General features: G+C 36.1%; 1 protein-coding gene across 1 annotated transcript in view; it reads right to left on the reverse strand.

The window, feature by feature from the left end:
* The window catches only part of fam20cb (FAM20C golgi associated secretory pathway kinase b), a 57,387-nt gene extending 40,274 nt beyond the window's left edge, over positions 1-17,113 (reverse strand). The window contains exons 1-3 of the mRNA XM_051124848.1: positions 15,870-17,113; positions 15,407-15,582; positions 14,225-14,303 (exon numbers count right to left, since the gene is read on the reverse strand). Coding sequence (XP_050980805.1) covers positions 14,225-14,303; positions 15,407-15,582; positions 15,870-16,387 — 773 coding nt within the window. The 5' untranslated portion in view covers positions 16,388-17,113. The remainder of the gene's footprint in view (positions 1-14,224; positions 14,304-15,406; positions 15,583-15,869) is intronic.
* Positions 17,114-24,975: the final 7,862 nt, after the last annotated feature.

The raw sequence follows: 24,975 nt of genomic DNA on the forward strand, positions 1-24,975 counted from the left end.
GGCTTAAGCTTTGGCACTTCAACAAACTGAAGAGACACCATTTTTAAAGAGTTCCTCCCAATATTTTAAAATCAAACATTCCCTAGATAAATTCTATATAAAACATCTTGCAGTTGCTAAGTGCTTATTTGGTTCCTACTGTGTATAATTAAAGATGTTCCCTGAATTCTTTCATGTCTGGCTTTAGATTTATTGCAGAGACAATTAGAGTAATTATACTGCTGCAGTCTGGTCTGGCTGTTGGTGGCAACAGTGCTGGCAAGGCTTGACTTGTGCCCAACATGTTTTCTTCTTTTCTTATTTTCATATTTAATTACAAAAGCATCATCACTTTGTTCTATATGTTTAAATCATTTACTGTAGACCAGGGGTCTTCAACCTGGAGACCAACGCCCCCTTTGGTGGATAGCTAGAGACCCCGTTACATAAACTTATGTTCAGATTTTAAACCTGGCCTGTAATAAAATGCCTAAACTACCATATTAAAGGAGAAGTCCACTTCCAAAACAAAGATTCAAATGTACTCACCCCCTTGTCATCCAAGATGTTCATGTCTTTCTTTCTTCAGTCGTAAAGAAAATATGTTTTTTGAGGAAAATACTTCAGCATTTTTCTCCATATAATGAACTGATATAGTGCCCCAATTTTGAACTTCCAAAATGCAGTTTAAATGCAGCTTCAAACGATCGCAAATGCGGTTGTAAACAATCCCAGCCGAGGAAGAAGGGTCTTACAATCGATTATTTTCATTAATAAAATACAACTTAAATAGATTTTTAATCTCAAACGTTCATCTTGCATTGCTCTCCCTGAACTCTGTGTATTCTGGTTCAAGACAGTTAGGGTATGTTGAAAAACTCTGATCCTATTTTCTCCCTCAACTTCAAAAATCATTTCAAAATCATCCTACATCACTGCAGAAGTACCAATCCAGTCTTTGCAAAGTGAACATGCAAAGAAGATCAAAGACCCTTAACAAAAAAGGTAAAACAGCGATATAAGACAATTTTGAAGTTGAGGGAGAACATAAGATGGGAGTTTTTCGACATACCCTAACTGTCATGAACCGGGTATAAAAAAACAGTCCAGGCAGAGTAAGACAAGAAAAGCGTTTGACATTAAAAAGTATAGAAATTGTATTATTTTTATGAAAACAACCAATCGTTTTGCTAGATAAGACTTTTCTTCCTCGGCTGGGATAGTTTGAAGCCACATTTAAACTGCATTTTGGAAGTTCAAAATCGGGGCACCATAACAGTCCATTATATGGAGAAAAATGCTTAAATGTTTTCCCCAAAAACAAAATTTCTTTACGACTGAAGAAAGAAAGACATGAACATTTTGGATGACAAGGGGGTGAGTAAATTATATGTGACTCGTTGCTTTGGAAGTGAACTTCTCCTTTAATGAATTCACATTTGTTATGATAGACACATTGCAAAGTGCGGAGGACAATTAAACTTTTAGCTAAATTTTAACTTGTTAAAAGGCTAAATTGGCAAAAGTGGTTGAACGTAATACTGCATTTAACTCAATGCTTACTTTTAGATTAAACTATAATTTGCAGACCCCCTGCAGTACAGCTGCAGACTACCTGATTGGGACTATTGCAAACCTTGTCTCTATAAACACACATTAGATTACTGTCTGTTTGAGAAGTGAACACTTCACAACTGCAGTTCTTTTATCCAGAGTAATATTTTAGTATTCCTTCCAGCCCCCATAACAAACATCATGCCCAGGTAAAATGCAGCCGTAAGCAATGAGCAGATGAAAAAAAATCTCCTTGAGTCTGTGGTAAGCATCCCACCATGAAATTAGGTAAATTAGTGGGTGGAAAAGTAAAGCGAGAGTTGATAAGCAGAGCTCCATAAATTAAAGGGCAAGAAAAGACCCAGCCCTGGTTACAACAGTCTAACGTAAAACAAACATTGGTGTTCACAGTCGTTGCTTTCACTCCTTACTTAGACACAAAATATTTCTGATTCAATACCAGTTAAGAACATTCAACAGGATTTGTGGTATAATGTTGATTGAACATAAGATATTATTCGACTCACCCCATATTTTCTAAAAAAGCGAGGCACTTAAAATGTAAATGAATGTGGCTAATTTTAAAAAAAGATTGGAAATGGGAAGCTTATATATATATAAGCACTTATATTAAATATTTTGTATTATTTGAGTTGTGCTAGTACATTTTGTACTGTCATTTTAGTGTTTTAGGTGCTACGTTGACATAAAAAAATTAAGGTAAGGTGTAAGAAAGTGATTTTTTCACACTGAAATCATGTTAACACATTGTTTACATCTTATGTAAACAGAGAGTATTCTAACATTTACAGACTGGCTTGTTTTGAAGTAAAGGAGAGACAAGTTGGACAAGGAGGGACATTTTTTGTGGTAATCAACATTATGCCACAAATATAGACAAATGAACTTAACTTGACTGAACATGGAAAATTCCAGGTTTATTTGATTCTTTTATAGCTTTGAAGAAAGACAGACGACTGTAATCAAATCAAAACAGACTAAAAAAGACAAAGTCTTCTGATCTAAGATCTCACACAATGAAATATAGCTTTGGATAAAGGGTCAAAATACCATTAAATTCAATTTAAATCACATGGTATTGACCATGTGGTGAGAACATGGAATCCGGTAGCTGGCCGTAGCACAACGGGAAACATATCAGCCACAATGCGGAAAGCAGTGCCAGAATCGAAATCGTTAAACATTTATAGGAACAGTCTGAGATGCTTTATAGAGCGGGGAAAAAACAGGTTTGTGAGAGAAAGCTTGGATTAACTACACTTTTGAAGCTGGCTTGGTTTGAAGAGTTCATATTTTCCAGCTATGCAGAAGTTCCCTTCATAATTCCCTAAGCATAGACACAAAAGACAGGGGGAAGAAAGAAAAAAAAACACGAAAACACATTTGCTAGGCTGCAAGCTCTGAAATCCTCAGCAGTCCCACTGGTTGAGTGCAGTACGTGGCATACTGCCTTTCTGAAGAGCGAGTAGATTACAGGCTATATAGATTATAGAGGAAGAGTAGACAATAGAGCAATATCCTGCATCTCCCTCTCTTTGTATATACAGAAAAATGTTTGCGATATAAGCTTGTAGTGTGAGTTTTGACTTTCTAACCCAGCAAAGAACTTCATACTCTGGGAATGATTCATTAGGCTTATATAATGTGTGTTGGTTGCTCTTTAGAAGGGACTTTGCTTGGAGACAGGGATTATGGAGAACTTTGAGACAGATTCTCAACGAGAGTTTTTTGGGTGTTGGCCATTGTGAAGGTGTGTCTAAACGTAAATACTCCTCCGCATGACAAAGCCATTTTCTCGGAATCCTTGAACTGAGCGGCAGCATTATTCTAATGCCCAAATATAATGAGTGCGCACTGTTTTGCATGATTTGAGATTAGACACAAAACCACGTGCATCAACCAAAAATTAGATTCCAAAGCTCATATTTGCATATGCTGTACCACAAATGGGTCACATGTTTTCTCAGGTCTATTGCCTATTTCTGCAATCCTGAGTAAACAGATCAATGAGTTCCTGCAAGCTGTTTTGTACTACTGCTGTTCAGTCATTAGCCTACATCTCCCAGTCTAACAGCCCATTAGAACTACGCCTTGGGATAAAACGCAGACAGTTGTCACTCCTTCAGTTTTAATTCATTGTTAGGTCATTGCTGTTATGCAGTGCAGTTTGAACTCTTTGACTTCTTAATTAAGTTAAATTTAAGGAAGTATTTCTATAAAAGGGTATGTAGACTTTCAAAAAATATGCTCTGGTAAAACTCAGCCAGTTACACCTTATTCATTTTGACCTGGCAATCAAATTAACAGAATGGGACCTAACAGGATGGAAATTAAAAGCTAAAGTTAGCCATTGCTCAGTAAGGGAATGAGACTTAGCTTACACGACAGTAGCTATGTTTTCATCACCCTGTTTTCACGCGTCTTTTGAAGTATCGCATCAATAACAAGCGATGGAAACGCCGTTTCCATCAAAAAAAAAAAAAAACCTAATTTGTAAAAAAGTTTTCACGCTCGTTGAGGTGCTTTTTTTACTTGTGCGAAAAAGAGTTCATGCAAATGATGGGAGATGGAATTCCCGAATAAATTCAAAAAAGTCATGTGACTCTGCACGATGGACGGCCTAACTTGACTAACCAGCAAAATGATCTCATTGCACACCATTTGAAATTGTTGTTATGATCAAGCCAAAGTCTGTCATCAAAGTATTTCTGTATAATTGACTCCCAGAACTGACTTACACAATTATGTTCTCTAACAGCAGGCATCTACCTCCGAAAGCGATGAACGCATTTATTGTGTTTCGTCTGTTCGCTCGGGGGCACAAGTAATTATATATGAAAATTATTACATTAAGTGGCTTCCCCTGCTTTTCTCAGTGATATTTAGTGCCAGTTTATCAGTTTATCTTTTTAAATGTTTTATGAAAAATTCAAATTTTGCGCATAAGTTAAATTCGCAACATTGGATGGAAACATAGCCAGTGTCAAGTTCATTTTGACATGTTTTTAACAGTTTACTATCATACCAATTTGATATTATGTGTGATATAATCAAACAAGACTGAATGAGAAACCAAAAATCCATCGCTAATGCTGATGTTTGTGCTGTTGTTTTCCCCACTGGAAATGATGTCACTTCCTGGCATTTGATTAAAGACCTGGTTTTTGTTCGTTAAAGGGTTATTCCAAAAAATGAGAGGGAAAAATAATAGTTATAGTAATTAATACTTTAATAGCGAGAACACATCAAATTGTTTACAAATAAAAACTTGTACATTGTTACAAATTCGTTAAATAATTTCTGATCTTTTCTTTCTATTCATCAAAAATTTTGAAAAAAAGTATTATTCGACAAAAATCACAGAATTAAAAATTTATTTTAAAAAGAAAGCTGTTATTTTAAACAGTATTTGTAACAGTATTTTATAATATTGCTAATTTTACTGCATTTTGATCAAACAAATAAGCCTTCTTGGTGACCAGAAGAGACTTCTTTCAAAAACATCATCATAAGAAAATGTCTCATTATAAAATTAATACTCTACATAGAATATTCTTTATTTTAGAAACTGAATCAACATGTCGTAATACACCGTACATTTTTCATTTGAGTAGTAGGGCTGGGCGATGTGGCCAAAAATTTAAATCTCTTTTTTTTTTCCAAAACATTTGATCGATTCTCGTTTTTGTCATATTTTTAACTAGTAGTCAACTTGAAAATGTAACTACAACGTGATTTATGTAACTTCTTCTTTATTAACCCTCTACACTGTTTAAAAAAAAACAATTTGAGTCAGCTTAAAATAATTTGTTACCCTGCTGCCTTAAAATTTTAAGTTCAGTCAACTAAAATAAGTTTATTCAACTTGAAATGTTAAGTTGTACTAAGTAACAACTTAGATATTTGTGTTTGCTAAACTTAACAGATGGGTAAGTAACCCAGCTGCCTTAAAATTTGAAGTTGACTCAACTCAAATATCTAAGTTGTCACTTAGTATAATTTAACATTTCAAGTTGAATAAACTTTTTTTGAGTTGACTGAACGTAAAATTTTAAGGCAGCCAGGTTACAAATTATTTTAAGTTGACTCAACAAATTGCTTTTTACAGTGTAGTTAAAGAAAATTCTATTCCAAGTGTACCACAAATGAAGTTAACATGATTTAAATGTTAAACAAATCACTTGTTAAATATCTTTGCAGAAAAGATGCATGAACTACAACTACATCATGTGCAAACTTGTTTTATATATTATATGTTAAGAAATAATAATAGGAAAATGCTTTCAAAAATCTCAAAAGTGGTAATTTAAATTCAAAATGACTTGACACCAGTAGACTATTATTAACTACAAATAAAAACACTGAACAACATCTTTCAGCTTGTCATCAGGATGCAAACGTGAAATATCAGACATATTTGAATAGTTCTTCAAAGGTTTTTTTATTCAAGTTAAAAGAATTTCAACTCCCATCTTCTTGCATGTTTTTCGCATCTTTGTCAACACAAAAGCGCATTCTGTGTGAATTGCACCTAGCGATATGAGCGCGTCACACGTGAGTGGTTATCACGTGCACTGACATGTGGTTGCATGTTTTTTTTTCTTTACTGTTATCATTGTCATATTGTCAAAGTGTCTAATTCTAACGTTTGGTAATATTTCTGTTCAAAATCGTGATTCCATGATTTCTAAAAAATACAGTCGTGGCAAAACATATATTTGAATTAATCAGTAAAATTTGAAAAAACGCCCAGCCATAGTCGTGAGAAGAAGAGACATAGAAGTGAGCCTATGTTCACTTAACCATAATACTGTGATAAACAAACTAATATAAATTCAGTCCTTCAGTCCAAACTGTGAGTTCCATTATATTAAGACATATGATGGGGGCATAAAAATACTGCAGAGTAGGAATGACCTGGCGAAGCTATTCTCTTTCCTCTTGATCTTTCACTATGAAAGTCTATGAAGAGGAGCAGAGAGCTCCCAATGCAGAGGCTTAAGAGGTACAATGCACTGTGCTTTTCCTGGATATAGTGAAGCGCTTATCACAACACAAACAAGTATCTGCGGTAATCCTGAAAGAGGCAGAAGGAGAAATATAAAGAATGTGAGAGAATAAGCGAGAGAGGCATGGTAAGAGGGAGGGAGTCCGCCTGCTAACACAGATTAGTTGTGGGCATTTGAATCCAAGGCCAGTTACATCATTTATTTTGTCTACCCACCCTCACTGTTACTCCAACACAACTGAGAAGAAAGTAAAGAGAAAAGTCAAGGCCATTCAGCCGAGAGGTCCACATCCTCCACAGATCAGAAAGCTATCCCAGAGTCGCAAAGAGAAAACCGAGTCGCGCTCATTCAAAGCTAAGCTGTAGAACAGATGTCCTCAAAGCTTCGCTTGAGTTCATAAGCTGCAGCACACTGCAGTGAACTATGCAGCTTCGAAGAGTTAGCATTGTGTACTCAGTTGTCACCCAGTTGTGTGCATTCTGTTGTCCCCCAATTATCTTTTAAATTCAACGTTATGTTCCAGATACTCTGGGACATTCAGAGCCAATTAGAGAGTTTGTCCTACTGAGAAGAGATAAAATCATGCATGTAGCTCCTGTGCTGTTATAATTAAGAGTGACAATCAAAAATTTTAACAACTGTGAACACAGTATTTTACCTTGTGCCTCATTATCAGCTAATTATTCCCTGAGGTGCTCACTGACAGTAACTACAGGTTACAAAATAGATCCGTTTGTGCTGTTGTGCTCTTGACACTAAATAACAGAGATTAAGTGATATAAAAAAGGCAACTGAAAAAATAAATTGTTAATTATAATAATAAATGTTACATTCCTTAGACCAAAACAACAAAATAAAGAACATGCATTACAAATAGTATTGTTATGTTATTAATATGAGTATTATAATTTTAAAATGTACACTTAGCCATTAGACATAACTCATTAAAATAATAAAAATTACATTTGCGACCACTTAGGCTGCAAAACAACAACAATTTTATGCCATTTATTTTATGTCTCAATACTAAGTTTAAAATGTCACGTTTCTTACTTGACAAAGAATGGCTGTAAAAATTAAGTTATCACAAAACCAGTCATAAGGGTCAATTTGGGAATAAATAAGCTTTCCATGAAAGTATGGTTTGTTAGGATAGGACAATATTTGGTTGAGATACTGGAATCTGAGGGTGCAAGAAAAATCAAAATATTGAGAAAATCATCTTTAAAGTTGAGTTTAAGTTCTTAGCAATGCATATTACTAATCAAAAATTAAATTTTGATATATTCATAGTGGGAAATTTACAAAATATCTTCTTGGAACATGATCTTTACTTAATATCCTACTGATTTTTGGTATTAAAGAAAAATCATACATTTTTACTCATACAGTTCTGCAAAAAATCATCTCATTTTGGTCGAGGCTGCTTTAAATGCAAATGAGCTCTGCTCGCCCCGCCCCTCTCTTCTCTCTGAGGAGAGACGAGCCTGTTTACTTTAGCCACATTTAGCCGCATTTAGCCGCTAAACTTGCTAACTAGCACATTATTAGGAAAGGACACTTCTGCTGTACGTGAAGCTGGATCATGAATGATTTGCATGAACATAGATGCATTTATGTAGATCGGGAGGCGCATTCCACTCACATACAAACTTAATCCACTGCATCTTCAGCAGCTCAGATGTCGTGAGTAAATGACAAACACTACGTTCATTATTACATCCAGCAACACAACATCTCAATCCCTCAATCGTAGACATTCTTGTCTAATTTACATCCCTGCTCAAACCCAACTTTGAAGTATCAATTATCAATTTAGTAGAAAAGTATCATAAGATGTCAATACTGGTCAAATCGATTAGCTCTGGTCTGTAGTATTAAATACTATGTCATGAGAGTTATATCTTGGATAGGATCAGATCTGTGGAAACTATACTGTGAGGGAAGATATCATTAACCTTGTGGATACACAAAACCTCGGCGCATTCAGACAGTAATAAATTATGACAGACACCCCTGAAGCACATGCTTCTGTGACTGTGAATCTAGCATCAGTATAAACCACATGAATAACTAAGATGCCTTCAGTAAGATCCTGTGGCTACTAAACGTCATAAACAAAATGCATAAAGACACGTTTAATGGCACCGGGTTTTTACCAGATTGACAGTTGGGAGTCACTCCATCCAGTCTGCTACTGGTCAACCAAACATTCTCATCCAAACTCACTGATTAAACCCATGGCTGTGTTTGGGATGTTCACGACCGCAGTGTTAACATTTGCCAGAAGTCAGCTTACAATTTACATGTTTATATAAATCTGGGATAGAAGAAAGCATTTGAACATAAAAAAATTACACACTTCAGCTTTATAGATTTTTTCATTTATTGTGTAATTTAATTGCACTGCCTTTTCAGTGTAAACATTTCACGCACAGTACAAAATCAATACAAACTAGAAAGTACAGCAGACAGTAGTTTGTATTATATGCATAAGTGATACATTTAGTGGAGGATTATTAGCTTTGGGTTTGATAGGCTATTTTCAGTACCAGTCCAACCCTAGTTAATGTTACAGCAAACACTTAACTTAGGGAAAAAAGTTCCCAAAGTTTGCACAACATAAGACTTCTGAGGTAGTTGGCTGGGAGCTATTTTCATACTTTTTGGCTTTATTCCAGCAATGCATTATGAAATAAAAGCTTTTAGATTGATGTTTACTTCAGATACCCACTGGCCCTTTATCATTTTTTTTTCCCTGAGTGGAATCAAATTCCCTTTAAGACAAGTCGGCTGCCATCTCGGTAACATCCTTTCATAACTGTTTTTTATATAATACATGTATGCTATCAACAGCTGTCTACTTGAAATAGAAAAGAATGAAGTCTCCAAAAAGTGTTTGTCAAAATCACTTTCCAGTAACATATGAATTTCATTATGCACTACTCTGTTTGTTGTTAGGATGACAAAAACTTTTAACTTTAACTTTTAAAAGTTTTTTTTTTGTCTGCTTCAGCGGTCTAACAGTGCTCATCAATGTCAAAATGATTGAGATGGCCAATCAAATCAAAATTAGAAAAAGGTAAGCTTTACTGTGCACAGAAGACAAATTTGGTGACAGAATGTGAGGTAAGATGCACACAATTAAACATTTAATATAGGCCAACTGTTTGTTAAAAGATAGACAGTGATGTAGGCAACAACTTTTTGGAATGTAACTTTTTTTTGGAATATTTGGAATTTTCTGCTTTTGAATTGTAAATAAATGGTCATTTATGTAATTCATGTAATATATAATTGAATTCTATGTGACATTTTCAGCATATGGAATTTTTTTACTGTTTCCTATGTTTTTCTTTACTTCCATATATTCATTAAAATCCTTTTAATGAACTAAATTAAGTAACTGTCAGTCACAAGTAATTATATGATTATATTATACATACACTACCAATTAAAAGTTTTTGAACAGTAAAATTTTTAATGTTTTTTAAAGAAATCGCTTCTGCTCACCAAGCCTGCATTTATTTGATCCAAAATACAGCAATAATATTGTGAAATATTTGTACTATCTAAAATAACTGTATTCTATTTGAATATATTTAAAAATGTAATTTATTCCTGTCATCAAAGCTACATTTTCATCATCATTACCCCAGTCTTCATTGTCACATGATCCTTCAGAAATCATTTTAATATGCTGATTTGCTGTTCAAGAAACATGTTTTATATTATTAATTATTATCAATATTCAAAACAGTTAAGTACATTTTTGTCAGGATCCTTTGATGAACAGAAAGATCCAAAGATCAGCAGATCAAAAAAAAAAAGCTTCTGTAACATTATAAACTATACTATTCAAAAGCTTGGAGTCAGTATTTTTTAGAAATTATAGAAAGAGAGAAATTATAGAAATGAATACTTTTATTTAGCAAGGATGTTTTAAACTGATCACATGTGATGATAAAGATAATGTTACAAAAGATTTCAATTTCATCTAAATGCTGTTCTTCTGAACTTTTATTCATTCATTCATTAATTCATGTTAATATTAATTTCTATTCAAAAACACAGCCGTTTTCAACATATTATTATTATTATTATTTGTTGAACAGCAAATCAGAATATTAGAATGATTTCTGAAGGATCATGTGCCTGGAGTAATGATGCTAAAAATCCAGCTTTAAAATCAGAAATATTTCAAAATGTGCTGTTTTTGCTGTGCTTTGGATCAAATAAATGCAGGCTTGGTAAACATAAGAGACTTCTTTAAAAACATTAAAAATCTTACTGTTCAAAAACTTTTGACCTGTAGTGTATTACATTGTTTTATATTAACTATATTAAACTTACCATTTCAGCATATTGTAATAAAACAACTTCTTCAGCTATAAAACACACAGATGTTCAAGAGTGAACAACTATCAAAAAGCTAGCTCTTATAACTAAACGATGGGACTTCCATTCAGCATTGAGATTTCATTTTTTCATGAGTGGTTCAATCTCTTTCTCCTTATACTGTCTGTGGTGAAATTCATACCTCTAGTATAAATTTTACATTAGCATCTCTCATCTGTCAAACAGCTAAGCGAGCAGCACTGGAATGACTCATCAGATTAGTTTAATCAATGACAGCATGTTTGTCCAAAAATCCCGTCTAGTGTGACCAGGGAGGAGCTAATTATGGATGAAGCATGTCAGTGTTTCTGAGGAAGCGGGCCTGCAGTCAGCTTCATGGTGGATCATCACTAATGGAGGCTTCATGAGTGAGAGATAACAGGCAAACACTCATTCATCTGATTCATTTCATTCAATCTCTCTGAAACTCACAGTCATGCAGCTGTAAGAGATGTTTTTTCAGTAGTTCTCAACTGGTGGGTGTGGACAACTGGGAAAAAAAAAAAAACTATAATAAAACAGTATAAGCGTGTAATTAAACACAGTTAGGCTAACAAAATAAATACACCAAATAGGCAGTGAAAAGTAAAAAAATGTTTCAAACTGTGTTGAATAGTTTAATTTTTATATTTGTGTTGAACATAATTTAAGCGTCAAAACACAAATCAAACATTCTACCTAAAATGACTGTTTTTTTCAGAATATTACACAATGTTAGACCTATGCCTCTCATAGTAATATTAATATAATTTAATATTCGAGTAGCAGTTTTGGTACTTGAAATAACACTTGATTTTCAGTAGACATTCTGGGTCCTCAACCAAAACCAGTTAAGAACCACTGCTCAAAGTCTGTATTAGACATATGCTTATCATGTGATATTTAAAAGTAGATGTCAAACAACAGAAGCAGATGAGAACAATTGTGTTGTTGTCCCTTTTCCTCTATGTCTCGAGACAGAGGAAGATCCATTTTGGAGCATTTAATGCCTCACAGAGCAGCCTTTAAGACACGTCTGTTTGCTATTGAAATCTCCTTTATCTTTAAATAGTGCTTGAGCAATGATGCATTTAAAACAGCTCGCCTCTCCTACATTGAGTTCTTGTATCTTTTCTTTATTAAACCTTGAGGAGCCCTAGTGTGGAAGTTCTTAAAAACTATCATCCCCTCTGATCTGTCCACCCACTAATCCACTCACGCAGCCATTCATCATAGAGTTTCATTAATTCTGTTAAATAGCCGAAGTACTCCTGCGTAAGCAGATGCTTAATCTGACAAACCACATAAGAATTCCAGACCAAATTACCTGTGAGCAATCAAAGTGCTTATATATGTAGTGAATTATCTAACAAAAATCTAGCCAGTTTCCAGGGCCTCTGCCAAAAACACATGGTACAACTGAATAAGTGAAGGAAACATTGAATGTTGTTCTGCATCTGTATGGTTTTCTTTATTCTTTAGATCAAAAATAGAGATGGTAACTATGGGCCGTGAAGCCCAAAAACACACCATTTTAATAGCCCTGATCATCATTTACCTTCATTGTGTGGAAAAGAGCAGTGTGAACATTCTTCTAAACATCTGCTTTTGTGTTCAGTGGATGAAAGAAAATCATACAGGCTTGGAACGACATGAAGGTAAGTGAATGACGATAGAATTGGCTTTTATTTCTCGGCTAATATGATTAAGAGACTTAAAGCTGATTTGGCAACTTCCTCAGGCTGTACAGTAATAAAGGAAGGTCTGAGCGTATGGCATATTTGAGCACGCAGGCATGAATCAAACGAAAGAAACTTGTTCTGCTAAACCACACATGTTGCAAGAACACGTCCTTGCCTGACTCCTCCGAGAAGGCATGGAAAGCACGTAGACAAATCAGTTTGGGAAAACAATATTTACAAAATGTAATTACAAGCAAAGGCAGAGATAAGTAAAGACGTTTGAAGTTTCATTGTGACTTTGATTATGTTAGCAATGTGCTAGCTGGCAAACATATGAGATGTTGTCCTCAAAGAAGGTCGAGCAAGTCCTGGGTTTCAAACTATCAGTGAAAAAGGAGAACACAAGAGAAAAGATGATCTCAAAAGCAAGATGGGGGTGAAGTGTTTCGCTTGTGGCTGGAAGAAATGAGTGTGTCTTTGTTGGTCTGTGCTAATTATAGCAGGAACAGGCTGGGCTCAGACCTCCTCTCTCTAATAACATTTATCAGCTTCTTGTCACCAAAGACCCATTGTTCTCATCTCTGCTTAAATACTCCCCAAGAACAAACCAAGAGCATCTCTGAGCCTCTGGGACGCATTTCTGCTCCTCATACATTAGCTTTCTTAATTCTGAAAACATTACTAGAATACAGAAAAACGCATGGACGATATACATTCATTCAAGGGTATTGATCATCTCTTCGATTTCATGCTCACACACGGAAGAGCATCTCATAATAAAGTCTGTCAATGCTAAACCGTGTCTTTATGAATACAGGATGTCTGCAGTCTGAACACCAGCTTCATGGCCAATAAAGGCACTCAGCTGGCAGGACATACGGTCGACCGGCACATTAGTAATGATTCAGTCACCAAGGCCCACATCCTGTATACATTACTCTTTAACCGGTGCTATGAAAAACCATTGAGGAAACAGAGTGAATCTCAATGAGACCACTAAGACATTAAATACTAATCTGCCAGGGAAAGCATAAGCAGTGTCTGTGAAACCAATAGTTAAGGCGCATGCAGATGGAGGGGCTGCTGCTCTGAATCTGACAATGACACCAAAGATTTACTTGCTGCCATTTATAGATCCGGAAAATTACAGGGAGGCAACTATTATTTGCGCTGAGGGGTTGTCAAATCCATAAAAACAACCTCCCTCCCTTTGTAACCTACATTTCAAATGGGATATGATCCGTCCATTGTGGATCACTACGCCGACGACTATAAATCCTTTTTCAATAGCTCTGATCCGAGCATATTATCACACGATTATAATAACAGACGTACCCAAATAGAATTGAGCAGCTGAGCTAAAAGCACCACACAATGGTGTCCGTCAGAAGATTTAATAACAGGGTATAGACAACTGTACAGAAGAGGAAAAATTCCCATAAGACAATCAGACAATATTCTAAACCTGAAACACAGAAGCAGTAACCAATAAAGGTGTAAAAATCACTGATGTTGAGATTATAGATATTCACACAATCGTAATATTTAACCAAGGGAAAATTAACAACTGCATCATCATTTTCCTATTACTGTATCACTTACTTCATGGGCTTGAAGAGCGCCTGGCCATAGTTCTGGAATGTCATGATGAGCTTCAGCTGCGTGCCTCCAGATTTCATTGCTACAGAGAGAATAAGAGTGACGCTAAACTTTTCATATCAGGAAAATAACTTGAGCCTTTTTGAACCATTTAAGATAAGACTCATTATGCACGTAGCAATAACAAAGGGAAAATCCAATTAGGAAAATTCGTTTTCCTGTCATTGCAGATGGTTCTAGTCTTGTAGTGATTATTAATAGTTGAAAAACTATTGTGGACAGACACACTGTCCATTTAGGGAAGCTGATAAGACCTTTTTTTAAAAAGTGTGTTGTAATGAATATGCAGACAATCACAAACAGATGAAGAAAAACAAGGAGACACCGCCTCGAGTCACTTAAGAGGCTTACTGTGCCGTACCAGTTTTTTAAAGATCGCTATCACTGCAGATTAGCATGCAACTTCCTTCTAGAGTCCTTAGAAACACTAAACAGTATATTAAGAAGAAATAAATGTACAGTCAACCGGTCAGCATAAATCAAACCCAGAGGGGTCTTGGATCATGCTAAATTGGTTTATTTTGTGATAATGACTGGGTTGCTGTACATCATCTCACTTATTATTAAATACTGATTTGAGGAATTATTTCATCATCTGAGAGCTAAGGTTGATTAGTCGGCAGGGACACTGGTCGAAACTACAGTTCAGTCGTCATTATACAAAAATATTAAGACTGCGGAATACAGCGATTGTCCAATCAGAATCAGGTATTCAGGAGAGTCATGTAATAAGCTGAGATATTGACCTTGGGGCTTCCCATAAATGCAGCCCATCAAGCCCAAGCCTACTTGACGATATGCATGCTTGGCAGGAGATACTTTTCCACAGCATGGCGTTTGATTAAGTCTAAATTGCACGCTCTTCACATTCATTTACCCTGCTGGAATCCACTACTAGTGAATCTCGGTCCAATTTTATTGATGCATCCACAGCCAGAGTGCAGGAAGAGTCTAGCCATTATCTTGGAGAAACTTCATTCAGCAAATCTATTTAAATCCTTTAGGAAGAGCAGCACTAAAAGATGATGCTGCTGCACTCAAATAACGCAACAGTATTACTGCAAGCAATCCTAAAATCACCCTCCTGTTTAACATTAAATTGTGTAATCTGAAATATTGTCTTACCGACACTGGTAATTCTCTGCGACACCAGATCCTTCAGCATTGCATCTATGACCGGGTTGTGCCTGGAGTAAAGCTCATATCGGTTGATCCCAATGTGGAAGCGAAGCCAGTTTGGGTAGGAGTCTGAGGACATCTCGCCCGTAGGAGCATAATCCCCGTCTTTACCTTCCCCATTCCTACGGAAAGACAACATGTCCCAAATGCAACGAATGTTGTGCTATTTTTCATAAGCAAATCACAGAGATGACTCATATGCTGTTCTGAACCCCATGAGGTGTTTTATTTACATTCTCAAGAACAAATGCATAATGAATAAAAAACTGATAATAATGCTTGTAATAATTATAATAATAAATATTATCACACTTTTCACACACAATCAATATTATTTGGGGAAAACATGATTATTTGTAGGCTTAATTAGGAGTGTGATAGAAAGAAAAAACTGACGTTCTCAACCTACCACTCTGGGTTTTCTGCAGCTTTAGGGTCAAATCTTATATCAGTGTTGACATTGAATAAAGTGTCTTCATCAGTTAAAGGAGGCAACGGCCTGGTGTATAAAGGATGCTCAAATAGCGCGGAGAGCCTCGAACCCTTGAGAACTGCGTTCTTCAAGGTAGAGTCCCGTGTTGCGTGCCTCTTCTCGTCACCTGTCAACTGCTCAAATCTTTTCAAAGCCTCGGCTCTCTCCCCAGCGGAGATCTTTTCCAGCGAGTGAGAGGACAGGTTTGAGTTGGGCTCGTTGCTGAAGTCTTGAAGTATTCTGAGTGTGTGTTTATTAGGCCAGCCGGACTCTGATCCCGGCTTGGCTCGATGCTTAGCCCAGTTCTGCGGCTCTTCGCTGGGTGTGTGTGAGCAAGAGCACGCGCTACTGCTCCGTCTCTCCAGCTTCGGTAACAAGTCTATCATAATGTGCATCGAGCAGGCTATAAGGAACACCATCAGAATCAAGACGCGGAATTTTCTAAAGAGGATCATCTTCAGGGTCTCCTGTTCGAGAAAAGACTTGTTTGGAATGGCAGGGATAAAAGTGAGCAAGCGCACTACATCGCCAACAGTACATAAAACACGGGCTCCCAATTTTATGAGAAGAACACATGGAACGTTTTCGTTTTCATTTGCCAGTTTAAGGGCAGAAAGGAGGATTTATTTAGCAAAGCGCTCATCCACATCCATGCGAAACAATAATCCAGTTATTTACGTGCGCTTGCGATTAAATTCCTCCCGTGCGGACGCGACAACAATCTCCGACACAGTCACTCATAGTCTGTTTTAACATTTAATAGCTGCAAATATTTGCGAAATATTATTAAGTCAAGCCTCGTCGGATAAATCATCCACAAAAGTGCGTGTTCGCGATGCCGCGGTCCATCTCACATCTGTCGCTATTCGTACAACGCACCAGATCGCTTTCACAGCTGCACAAGTTCATTCGCTCTTCTTATCCGGTACAAATCGAGGCTGTTCAGTCGTTGAAAGCGATGAGACGCATGGCAGCCCTGGCAGGTTTCGAGAAAGTGTGGCATCGCACCTCCTTCCGTCGACAAATGCAATCTTTGGAAAAAAGTTTCAACGTTTCTTGCTGAACATCCAGCTCATGCGAAGGTGATGCTTGCCCGTTGACAGGCGCTTGAGGAAATACCTCTGTCGGATGTTCAGGGTGGGTGTGTTAAATATCATGATGCTCAAGCCCCTCGCACATTGAGGATTGGCTGAGCTTGAAAACAGCAGGACAGACAGCCCAGGCTCGCTTCTTCCTGTAGCGTCAAATTGTGCAAGAAGAGGGCGTCTGAACACACACTACTACCCGTTATTGTCTGAAATGACTTTTTAAGATGTACTTAACACGCACGCCCTAACCACTCTACCACCTATTTTGGTGGAAAATTTTGGACTGTTTCTCCATGTCGCATGGAGCAGCTGACAAGACATACTGCAAGAGTAAATCATATAAGATGAGGTAAAATTATAGCCTGTGCTTAAATAGTGTCATCGGGTTCATCTTTGTGTATGCTGTACTAAAACACACTCATAAAAATAAAGACTCCAAAGGGGCTTTTGTGCACTGATGCCATAGAAGAACTATTTTTGGTTCCCCAAAGAGCCTTTTAGTAAACAGTTCTTAAATTAACCATTTTGAAGAACATTTTAAAAATCTAATAACCTTTTTCCACTATAAAGAACCTTTTCTGCATTTGAAAGATTCCAAGTATGTTCAAGGTTCAATGCCAATAAAGAACCTTACCTTTATTTTTAAAAGTGCATGTTAAGAAAGAAAAATCACTCATTGAAGTGATTGTTCACCTGAGAATGAAAATTGTCTTATTGTTTACTCTTGTGTCAATCTAAACTCACATGACTGCTGTGAAACACAAAAGAGGCGGATGACTAATTTACGAGCAAATTATTCAGACATGGACTTGTGAAATGAATCACAGGATTCATTGATGTCAAGTTGTTGTTGTTTTTTTCAATCCAAAGCGATTGCGTAACTTTAGAAGACTTGGAATATATTGCATAAGTTGTGTGGAAGTTATGAAACTTTTACAGTGTTTGTGCATCCTGATGACACTTTTTTTATTATTATTTTTGGCTGGGTGACATTGGTTTGACTCCAAGTCAAACTCACAGAAATAATATTCAAGGGCCTCCAAAGATATATCTGTTACTTCTGCTGTAATAACAAAGCATTTAACACAAATTTTATTTAGAGTTTATTAAAAGGATTAAAAATCCTTTTATTTCAATTATTCTATGATTCCGGTGTTTATACTTTATACACAGTTTTTCTAGTCTTTTAGTCTATTAGTCTTTTGTGACTTTATATATGTGACCCTGGACCACAAATTTTTTATTTTTCTTTTATGCCAAAAATCATTAGTATATTAGGTTAAGATCATGTTCCATGAAGATATTTCATAAATTTCCATCGTAAATATATCAAAACATAACTTTTGATTAGTATTATGGATTGCTAAGAATTTCATTTGGACAAGTTTAAAGGTGATTTTCTCAATATTTAAATTTTTTTGCACCCTCAAAATCCAGATTTTCTAATACTTGTATCTCTGCCAAATATTGTCCTAACAAACCACATGTCAATGTCAATGTAAAACTTATTTAGTTGGCTTTGATGTATAAATTATGTATAAAAATAAAAACCAGTCATAAGGGTCAATTTTTCAAAATTGAGATATATACATCGTCTGAAAGCTGAATAAATAAGCTTTCAATTGAGGTATGGATTGTTAGGATAGGACAATATTTGGTCAAGATACAACTATTTTAAAACCTGGAATCTGAGGGTGCAAACAAATCAAAATATTGAGAAAATTGCCTTTAAAGTTGTCCAAATAAAGTTCTTAACAATGTATATTACTAATCAAAAATTAAGTTTTCATATATTTACAGTAGGAATTTTACAAAATATCTTCATGGAACATGATCTTTATTTAATTTCCTAATGATTTTTGTCATAAAAGAAAAATCAATCATTTTGACCCATACAATGTATTTTTGGCTATTGCTACAAATATACCCCAGCGACTTAAGACTGGTTTTGTGGTCCAGGGCCACATATATGACTGGGGACCTCTTTAGTCCAAATGACCAAAAAAAAGAGAGTGAATTCTACAATTAGCTATTTAAATAATGTGTAAGGCAGACACAAACCTAGGCATAATAACAAAACAATATAGAACAGAACAATCCAGATAATGACATAAAATATGCCATTAAAAATCACTTTGATCTGATTTGAAATGAACATGTGTCTCTTAATACAAAGGACAGGTTCAGGATATCACAGAGAAATGCAGACAGAGCTAATTACTTAATTATAAGTTTTTAGGTCAAATGTCACATTTCAGACAATAGAACTGTCAGAGATGACAATGAAAGGCTGATTGTCTGTGGAAGGAGTTTTCCTTAAATTCCCTGCGGTATGTGGTGACAATACACCAAAAACAAAGCACTGTCTGTTGTTTGGATTCCTGTCTGAGGAAAAAGCTACTTAATGATCACTGATTTCAAACAAGGTTCTGTTTTTTCCTCTAGTCACATTATTGCATTTTCCCTGATAAGAACCTGAGCTCTAACTTTTGTCGTTCTAGGAACCATAACAGTTAGCTTCCTGTGGGGTCTGGCCTAACATAGCCATAACTCTCACCGTAACAATAACTCACCCGTGTCCTTCGCCTGTGTGTCGTATCTAAAGCTAGGTGTCAAAAATGACTACAAGACAAGCCATTTAAACCAGAATGCACAGCTCTGTCAACACTAGGTCCGTCTTGGGCGCATCTCTCGCTGTCGGGCAGGCTAGCAGAATGGCACTGACTAGAGAGCTCTACAGATGGCAAAGGCAACACCGAGGATTTGTTCTTTTCAAAGCGCTGACTACAGCAGAGGCTGTAAATAAGCCTGAATAGATTTATGACCAGTCCTGTATGTCTCTGCGAGGTATCAGGGTGGACCATTAGATACAGTTCTGTGGACAGAGATAGGGGATTATGCTGAAGATAGAGATACAGATACAGATAGGGTGAGGGCATGAAAGCATTGGCTGACATGTCTATTCATTATTTAGCTTGAGATTTATGCTACAATTTGCTCGGATGGAGAGTGAGAGCGTGGGTTTGATGGAAGTTGAAATTAATTTGGAGTAGTCAATATGCTTTAAATGACACCTATGTGATCAGAAGAGAATAGTGAGAAGGTGGAACAGGATTGATTTCATCTGTACATTAACATTAATGTAACTGTAAGTGCTCACTCAGTGCTCACTTTTTTTATGGCCTTACAAAACTTTCCAACAGCATAATTGCTTCTTATGCATTCATTTGTTATTCATGTTGTGAGGCATGTTGTGTTGTATACATCCAAAAGGCATATTTAAATGTATAAAAGCACAACTTGATAATGAATTGTAAGATGGATCACAGTACTTTGTACATTTTAAGTAATTCTGCCACTTTTGCATTTTGTTGAAGAGACACATAGAATTAACGTAATTTATGCACATTGTCACGTTTTGTTTTTAGAGGAGTAAACCCATGAAGCTAAGGTAGCAAGGACTGAACTGATACAAAAAATACATGACATAAACATAAACAAAAAGCCATCAATGTTGTAATGACTCAGAATGATGTAGAATTCAAATAAAAAAGTCAGTTTTAATTAAAAAGTCTAATACTATATGTTCCCAAAAAATAAGTAAATAATACATTTTTTAACAATAAATTAAAACAACTAATAAAGTAAAATAATATATAATGGTTTAGGATCTTTTAAAGAAGGGGAAACAAGTTATTCATATATGTTATGCCCAAAGTTATGAATAAGACAGATTTAAGGTGTTAATTAAAACTTGCATCAGTGCATCTGTAAATTAAACACCTTGGAATGTGTGGATTATGTGTTTTTAGTAATCTAAATAAATTACAAGAACTATATTTCAAAACATTATTTTATAAAGTGCAGAGATTTGTGATTCTTTTTTTCTGTTCTGTTATTTATTTATTTTACTACAAACTGTGCAAGCATGTTAGCACAACTTAAATACATATAGAAAAGCATAAACCGTAAAATCTAAGTATGTTTAGATTTCACACTGATTTACTGAGCACTCCAGTTAAATTAGAAAGAAGAAAAAAAATATACAGGTCATTTTCGCTTAACATTCATATGCACAGTAAACAAACAGAGTCTTATGATAGCTAGGAATACGGTGATTTTCATGATAGCAGAAGAGGTAAACAGTGTACTCATGAAGAGATTGTACTCTGGTGCCAGCAGATATGTGGTAACACACAAGACTAAAATAAGCCAGAGCAGTAACATTATGAAAGATGTGCCTGTCCCTGCACTCTCACATTGCCCCCCACTCTGCTTCTCTTCTGTCTTCACCTTTTTTATTTATAGCAACATTTTGCAACTACACCTCTTTGGTCTATATGTTTGTTTAAGTGAGCGTCGAGAAGTGAGAGGTCACATAACCGAAGCCTGCAATGTTTATGTCTTGAGTGGATGAACCAGAAAAATAAGTTGCACACTACAAGCCCCATATAACACTATAATTAGCTCTGCGCGGACGGTTTTAATGAGTGTGAGGTTTGACAGTGAAGATTTCTAGCTCAAATGATTTCGTTAGGCTTGTGTTTATTCCAGTGTGTGGGTTTTAATGTGTGTCCCTAAGGATGGCTGGTCAGCACTGATTATAGTAACAACCCCCTTGCCCTGTCCAAATAACAGTCATCTGTGCCACACTGTTTGTTATTTTGCTCAAGTACTATATATATATTCAAGCTGCAAATGACAGCCAAAGAATCTTGGATTGTTGTCATAGACTAGAATCACTAAGTGAAGGAACTCAGCTGGATGATTTGAATAAACGTAGGACTTATTTGCTCATGATTCCGACTGTACAGTCGAGATTAAGAATATTACTGTTGCGTCTGAGAATTCATTTGCATATCTCATGGTAATTTGAAGGGGGTTGTTGTCATTAGCACATAAATTAACAAATCCTACTTGTGCGAACATGATCGCACACGTCTGCTTAGGTTGGACTGGTAAGATCTGCCTCACCTTCAGCTAATCATTCTGTTAAAGATTCATATTATTCAGTGGAATTATTTGATGTGCCAGTGCAGATGATTAGAGTGCAGAATTTCCTGTCTGAATGTGGCCGCAGCGTGTGGGCCACTCACCTTCTTATCCGCCACCACCTGCTATTTTAACCTTGTGATGAGTCAGTAATCACCAATGGTCAGAAGGTTGCTCCCTTGAGTCTACAGCCAGCACTTTCCACGAATAGAGTACAAAAGAGGGCCTGAAACTGAAGGAAAAATGACGTAATTACAGTAACAGTAACAGGGTTGCAAATTTATAGCCTTAATTAAACTGTCACTCAATGGGCAATTGCTAGTTTGGGACCAAATGTTGGTCTGTAGTTATAAATAGGGGCGTAGGTTCTGGGTATGAAGGGTATGCATGTGCGTATGGGCCCGGTCTGACTGGAGGCCCACCAAGGGGGACCTTTAAATTTAAACGAGGGAAGGTATTTTTAATTTGTGACTATCAATCAATCAATCTGTCTATAAAATATATTTAAATTAGAGGGGTCCAATTATGCTCTTTTTCAAAGTCTTCGAAAAACGCTTTTTTTTTTTTTTTTTTACATAATTTACATTATTACAATACCTTTCTCCCAGGCTGGCACAAATAGCTTGATTAGTTCCAGGTTTAATGAAGGCCAGCCTTCCGAAAAAAGGAAATGTGTTATGATTGGTTAGCTATTCAGTGCGTTGCGATTGGCCAACAGCGTAGACGGTGTTTCAGTACTGCTGCGCCCCTTGTTAAAGCAGTTAGCGCAAGCTAGATTAATAGGCATTAATACAGCTATGAATGTTTTGTTCTTGAACATACCTATAATGTTTAATACTTGTATTTTCATACTTTATTAATGATCAATTAATCATTTCTAAATTATTACGTTATTTACAAACCAGTTATTTAGGAGTTGTCAGTGGTTCATAAGATCATTTAGAAAGTGAAGAAAACAGATATTCCTGCTGTAATTCATGATTAAGTCAGGTAGTTATAAAAATGTAATAGTTGCCAATCATCTATTTTTGTGAGCTCATCTAAAGTGAGGACTTATTTAAGTATTTACAAAGGAGATTTAAAGGCTCATTTATCTCCCAAAGAGAAAAGTTAAACAAACACTTGATAAAAAATGAAAAATAAACCTTGAAATAAATATTTGTTGTGTTTGTTTATTTTTTTTCTGTTAGGAAGATAACTGAGCCTTTAAATCTCCTTTGTAAGAGATATGCTTATAAATCAAGAACAAGTCATTTATAGCTGTATTTATAAACTACTTACTAATGACTATTAATGTTGGGACAATGCTTTATGAAGGATGAACTGACTATTTGCTAATGCTTAACTAATCATTCATAGTGTGCAGTTATTATAAAGTGTTGCCGTAATTTAGTAAATATGGTAGCGTTTTAGTGCCAGCGTAATATTTTTTAATAAAGTCATCATTACCAAAATAGAGTTGTGTTTGTCATGCTACGGTGTAGAGCAATCACGCACAAAGAAGATAATGAAGGCAAATAGTCTTTAATAATCCGCATACAGGCAAATCCACAGGCAGATAAGTGACACACGTAGTACATTGACATATAATACTTGACCCAAAAAGTGAAAGTAATACGACGTGTTTTCCCTGTGATTTATTTTCTGTTTTGAAAGTTTTTCTTTTTCTATTATGGAGCGCACCGTGGGATTCACCACTCCGTCTCAGAGGAGTCAGGATCTGGAGGATTTCGCAAGGGACTTTAGCTGTCTCACGGGCACCAGCACCTTCGACGAATCAGGGCTAATTCCCATCACCCCGTTGACCTCCCAGACACCACGGGACTGAATTGGATCATCCAGCGCCCGGAGAGCATCCAGCCCCGATTCATAGCTCGACACAGCTCGACCAAGAGTCTAGCCCACCATCAGACGGAGAGCCAAAGCCCACCACAACCATCACCAGAGAGAGCGACAGAGCTGAGGATTGCCCCAGAGCTAGAGCCTAACCCGTCTGACCAGGTGCAAGAGGTGGCTACTGAGCACGCATCTTGCTAGATTTGAGCCATGAGTTTGAATTGTTTAAATCAAGACAACACAAGAATCATTCAGTTTCAACTCAGTTTATTGCATTTGATTGAATATCATTTAATGAACTTTTTGGTCATTTATTTTTCTCATTACTTTGAATATGTATTTCATTTCTGTCTACTGATAAATATGGTTTATAGCAGGTGTTATCAGTGATTAACAACTATTACTACTGAAGGGTGGGGTCGGGTGAGGTTGCTATAAACCATTAAAAGCTCATTTGATTATAGAGAATAACCACCACACCCTTCTGTTGTCAATCACTGTGTCACACCCCCCCACCACCACACACAACACACTACACCACACTAGTCATTTACGACTCTACACGGCCCCCCCTGCACACCTACAACCCGCCATAGCCTGGCAGGGGGGGCCACTTTACCAACTTCACATGCTTTTACATACCACAGGGGGTCTGCATGTGAAGCTGCGGAACAGGTACATCATCTGCTGAACCTCAGCTTTGAACTTACCAAGATTCTATTTAGAACTCTTTCCAGATTGCTTTAAAGGCTCTTTATGGCATCATATTAAGTCGTCTAAGTAGGCAGTTTTTTTTTTTGTTTGTTTGTTTGTTTTTAAATAAATACGTAATGTCTGCAATTTAATGGACTTCATATCAGGCCATAAATACCAAGAACACTTGCACACATATAAAAATATATATGGTGGGTTCTCAGGAGTTTAATTTTATTCCCATTTTTAGACATTTATTTGTGTCACATTAAATTTTTTTTTCTTTCATGTTTTCTCGAATGCCATTTATTCATACTGTAGTTTTTATTATTTTACTCTTTGTTCTTCAAACTTTCAATTAACTATAGAATGTTTAAAATTATGATCTAAACAAAGAATAAAATTAACAATTTCTGTAAGTATAATAAATATGG

This window comes from Labeo rohita, chromosome 12, assembly GCF_022985175.1.
Source record: "Labeo rohita strain BAU-BD-2019 chromosome 12, IGBB_LRoh.1.0, whole genome shotgun sequence".
Classification (NCBI taxonomy): Eukaryota; Metazoa; Chordata; class Actinopteri; order Cypriniformes; family Cyprinidae; genus Labeo; species Labeo rohita.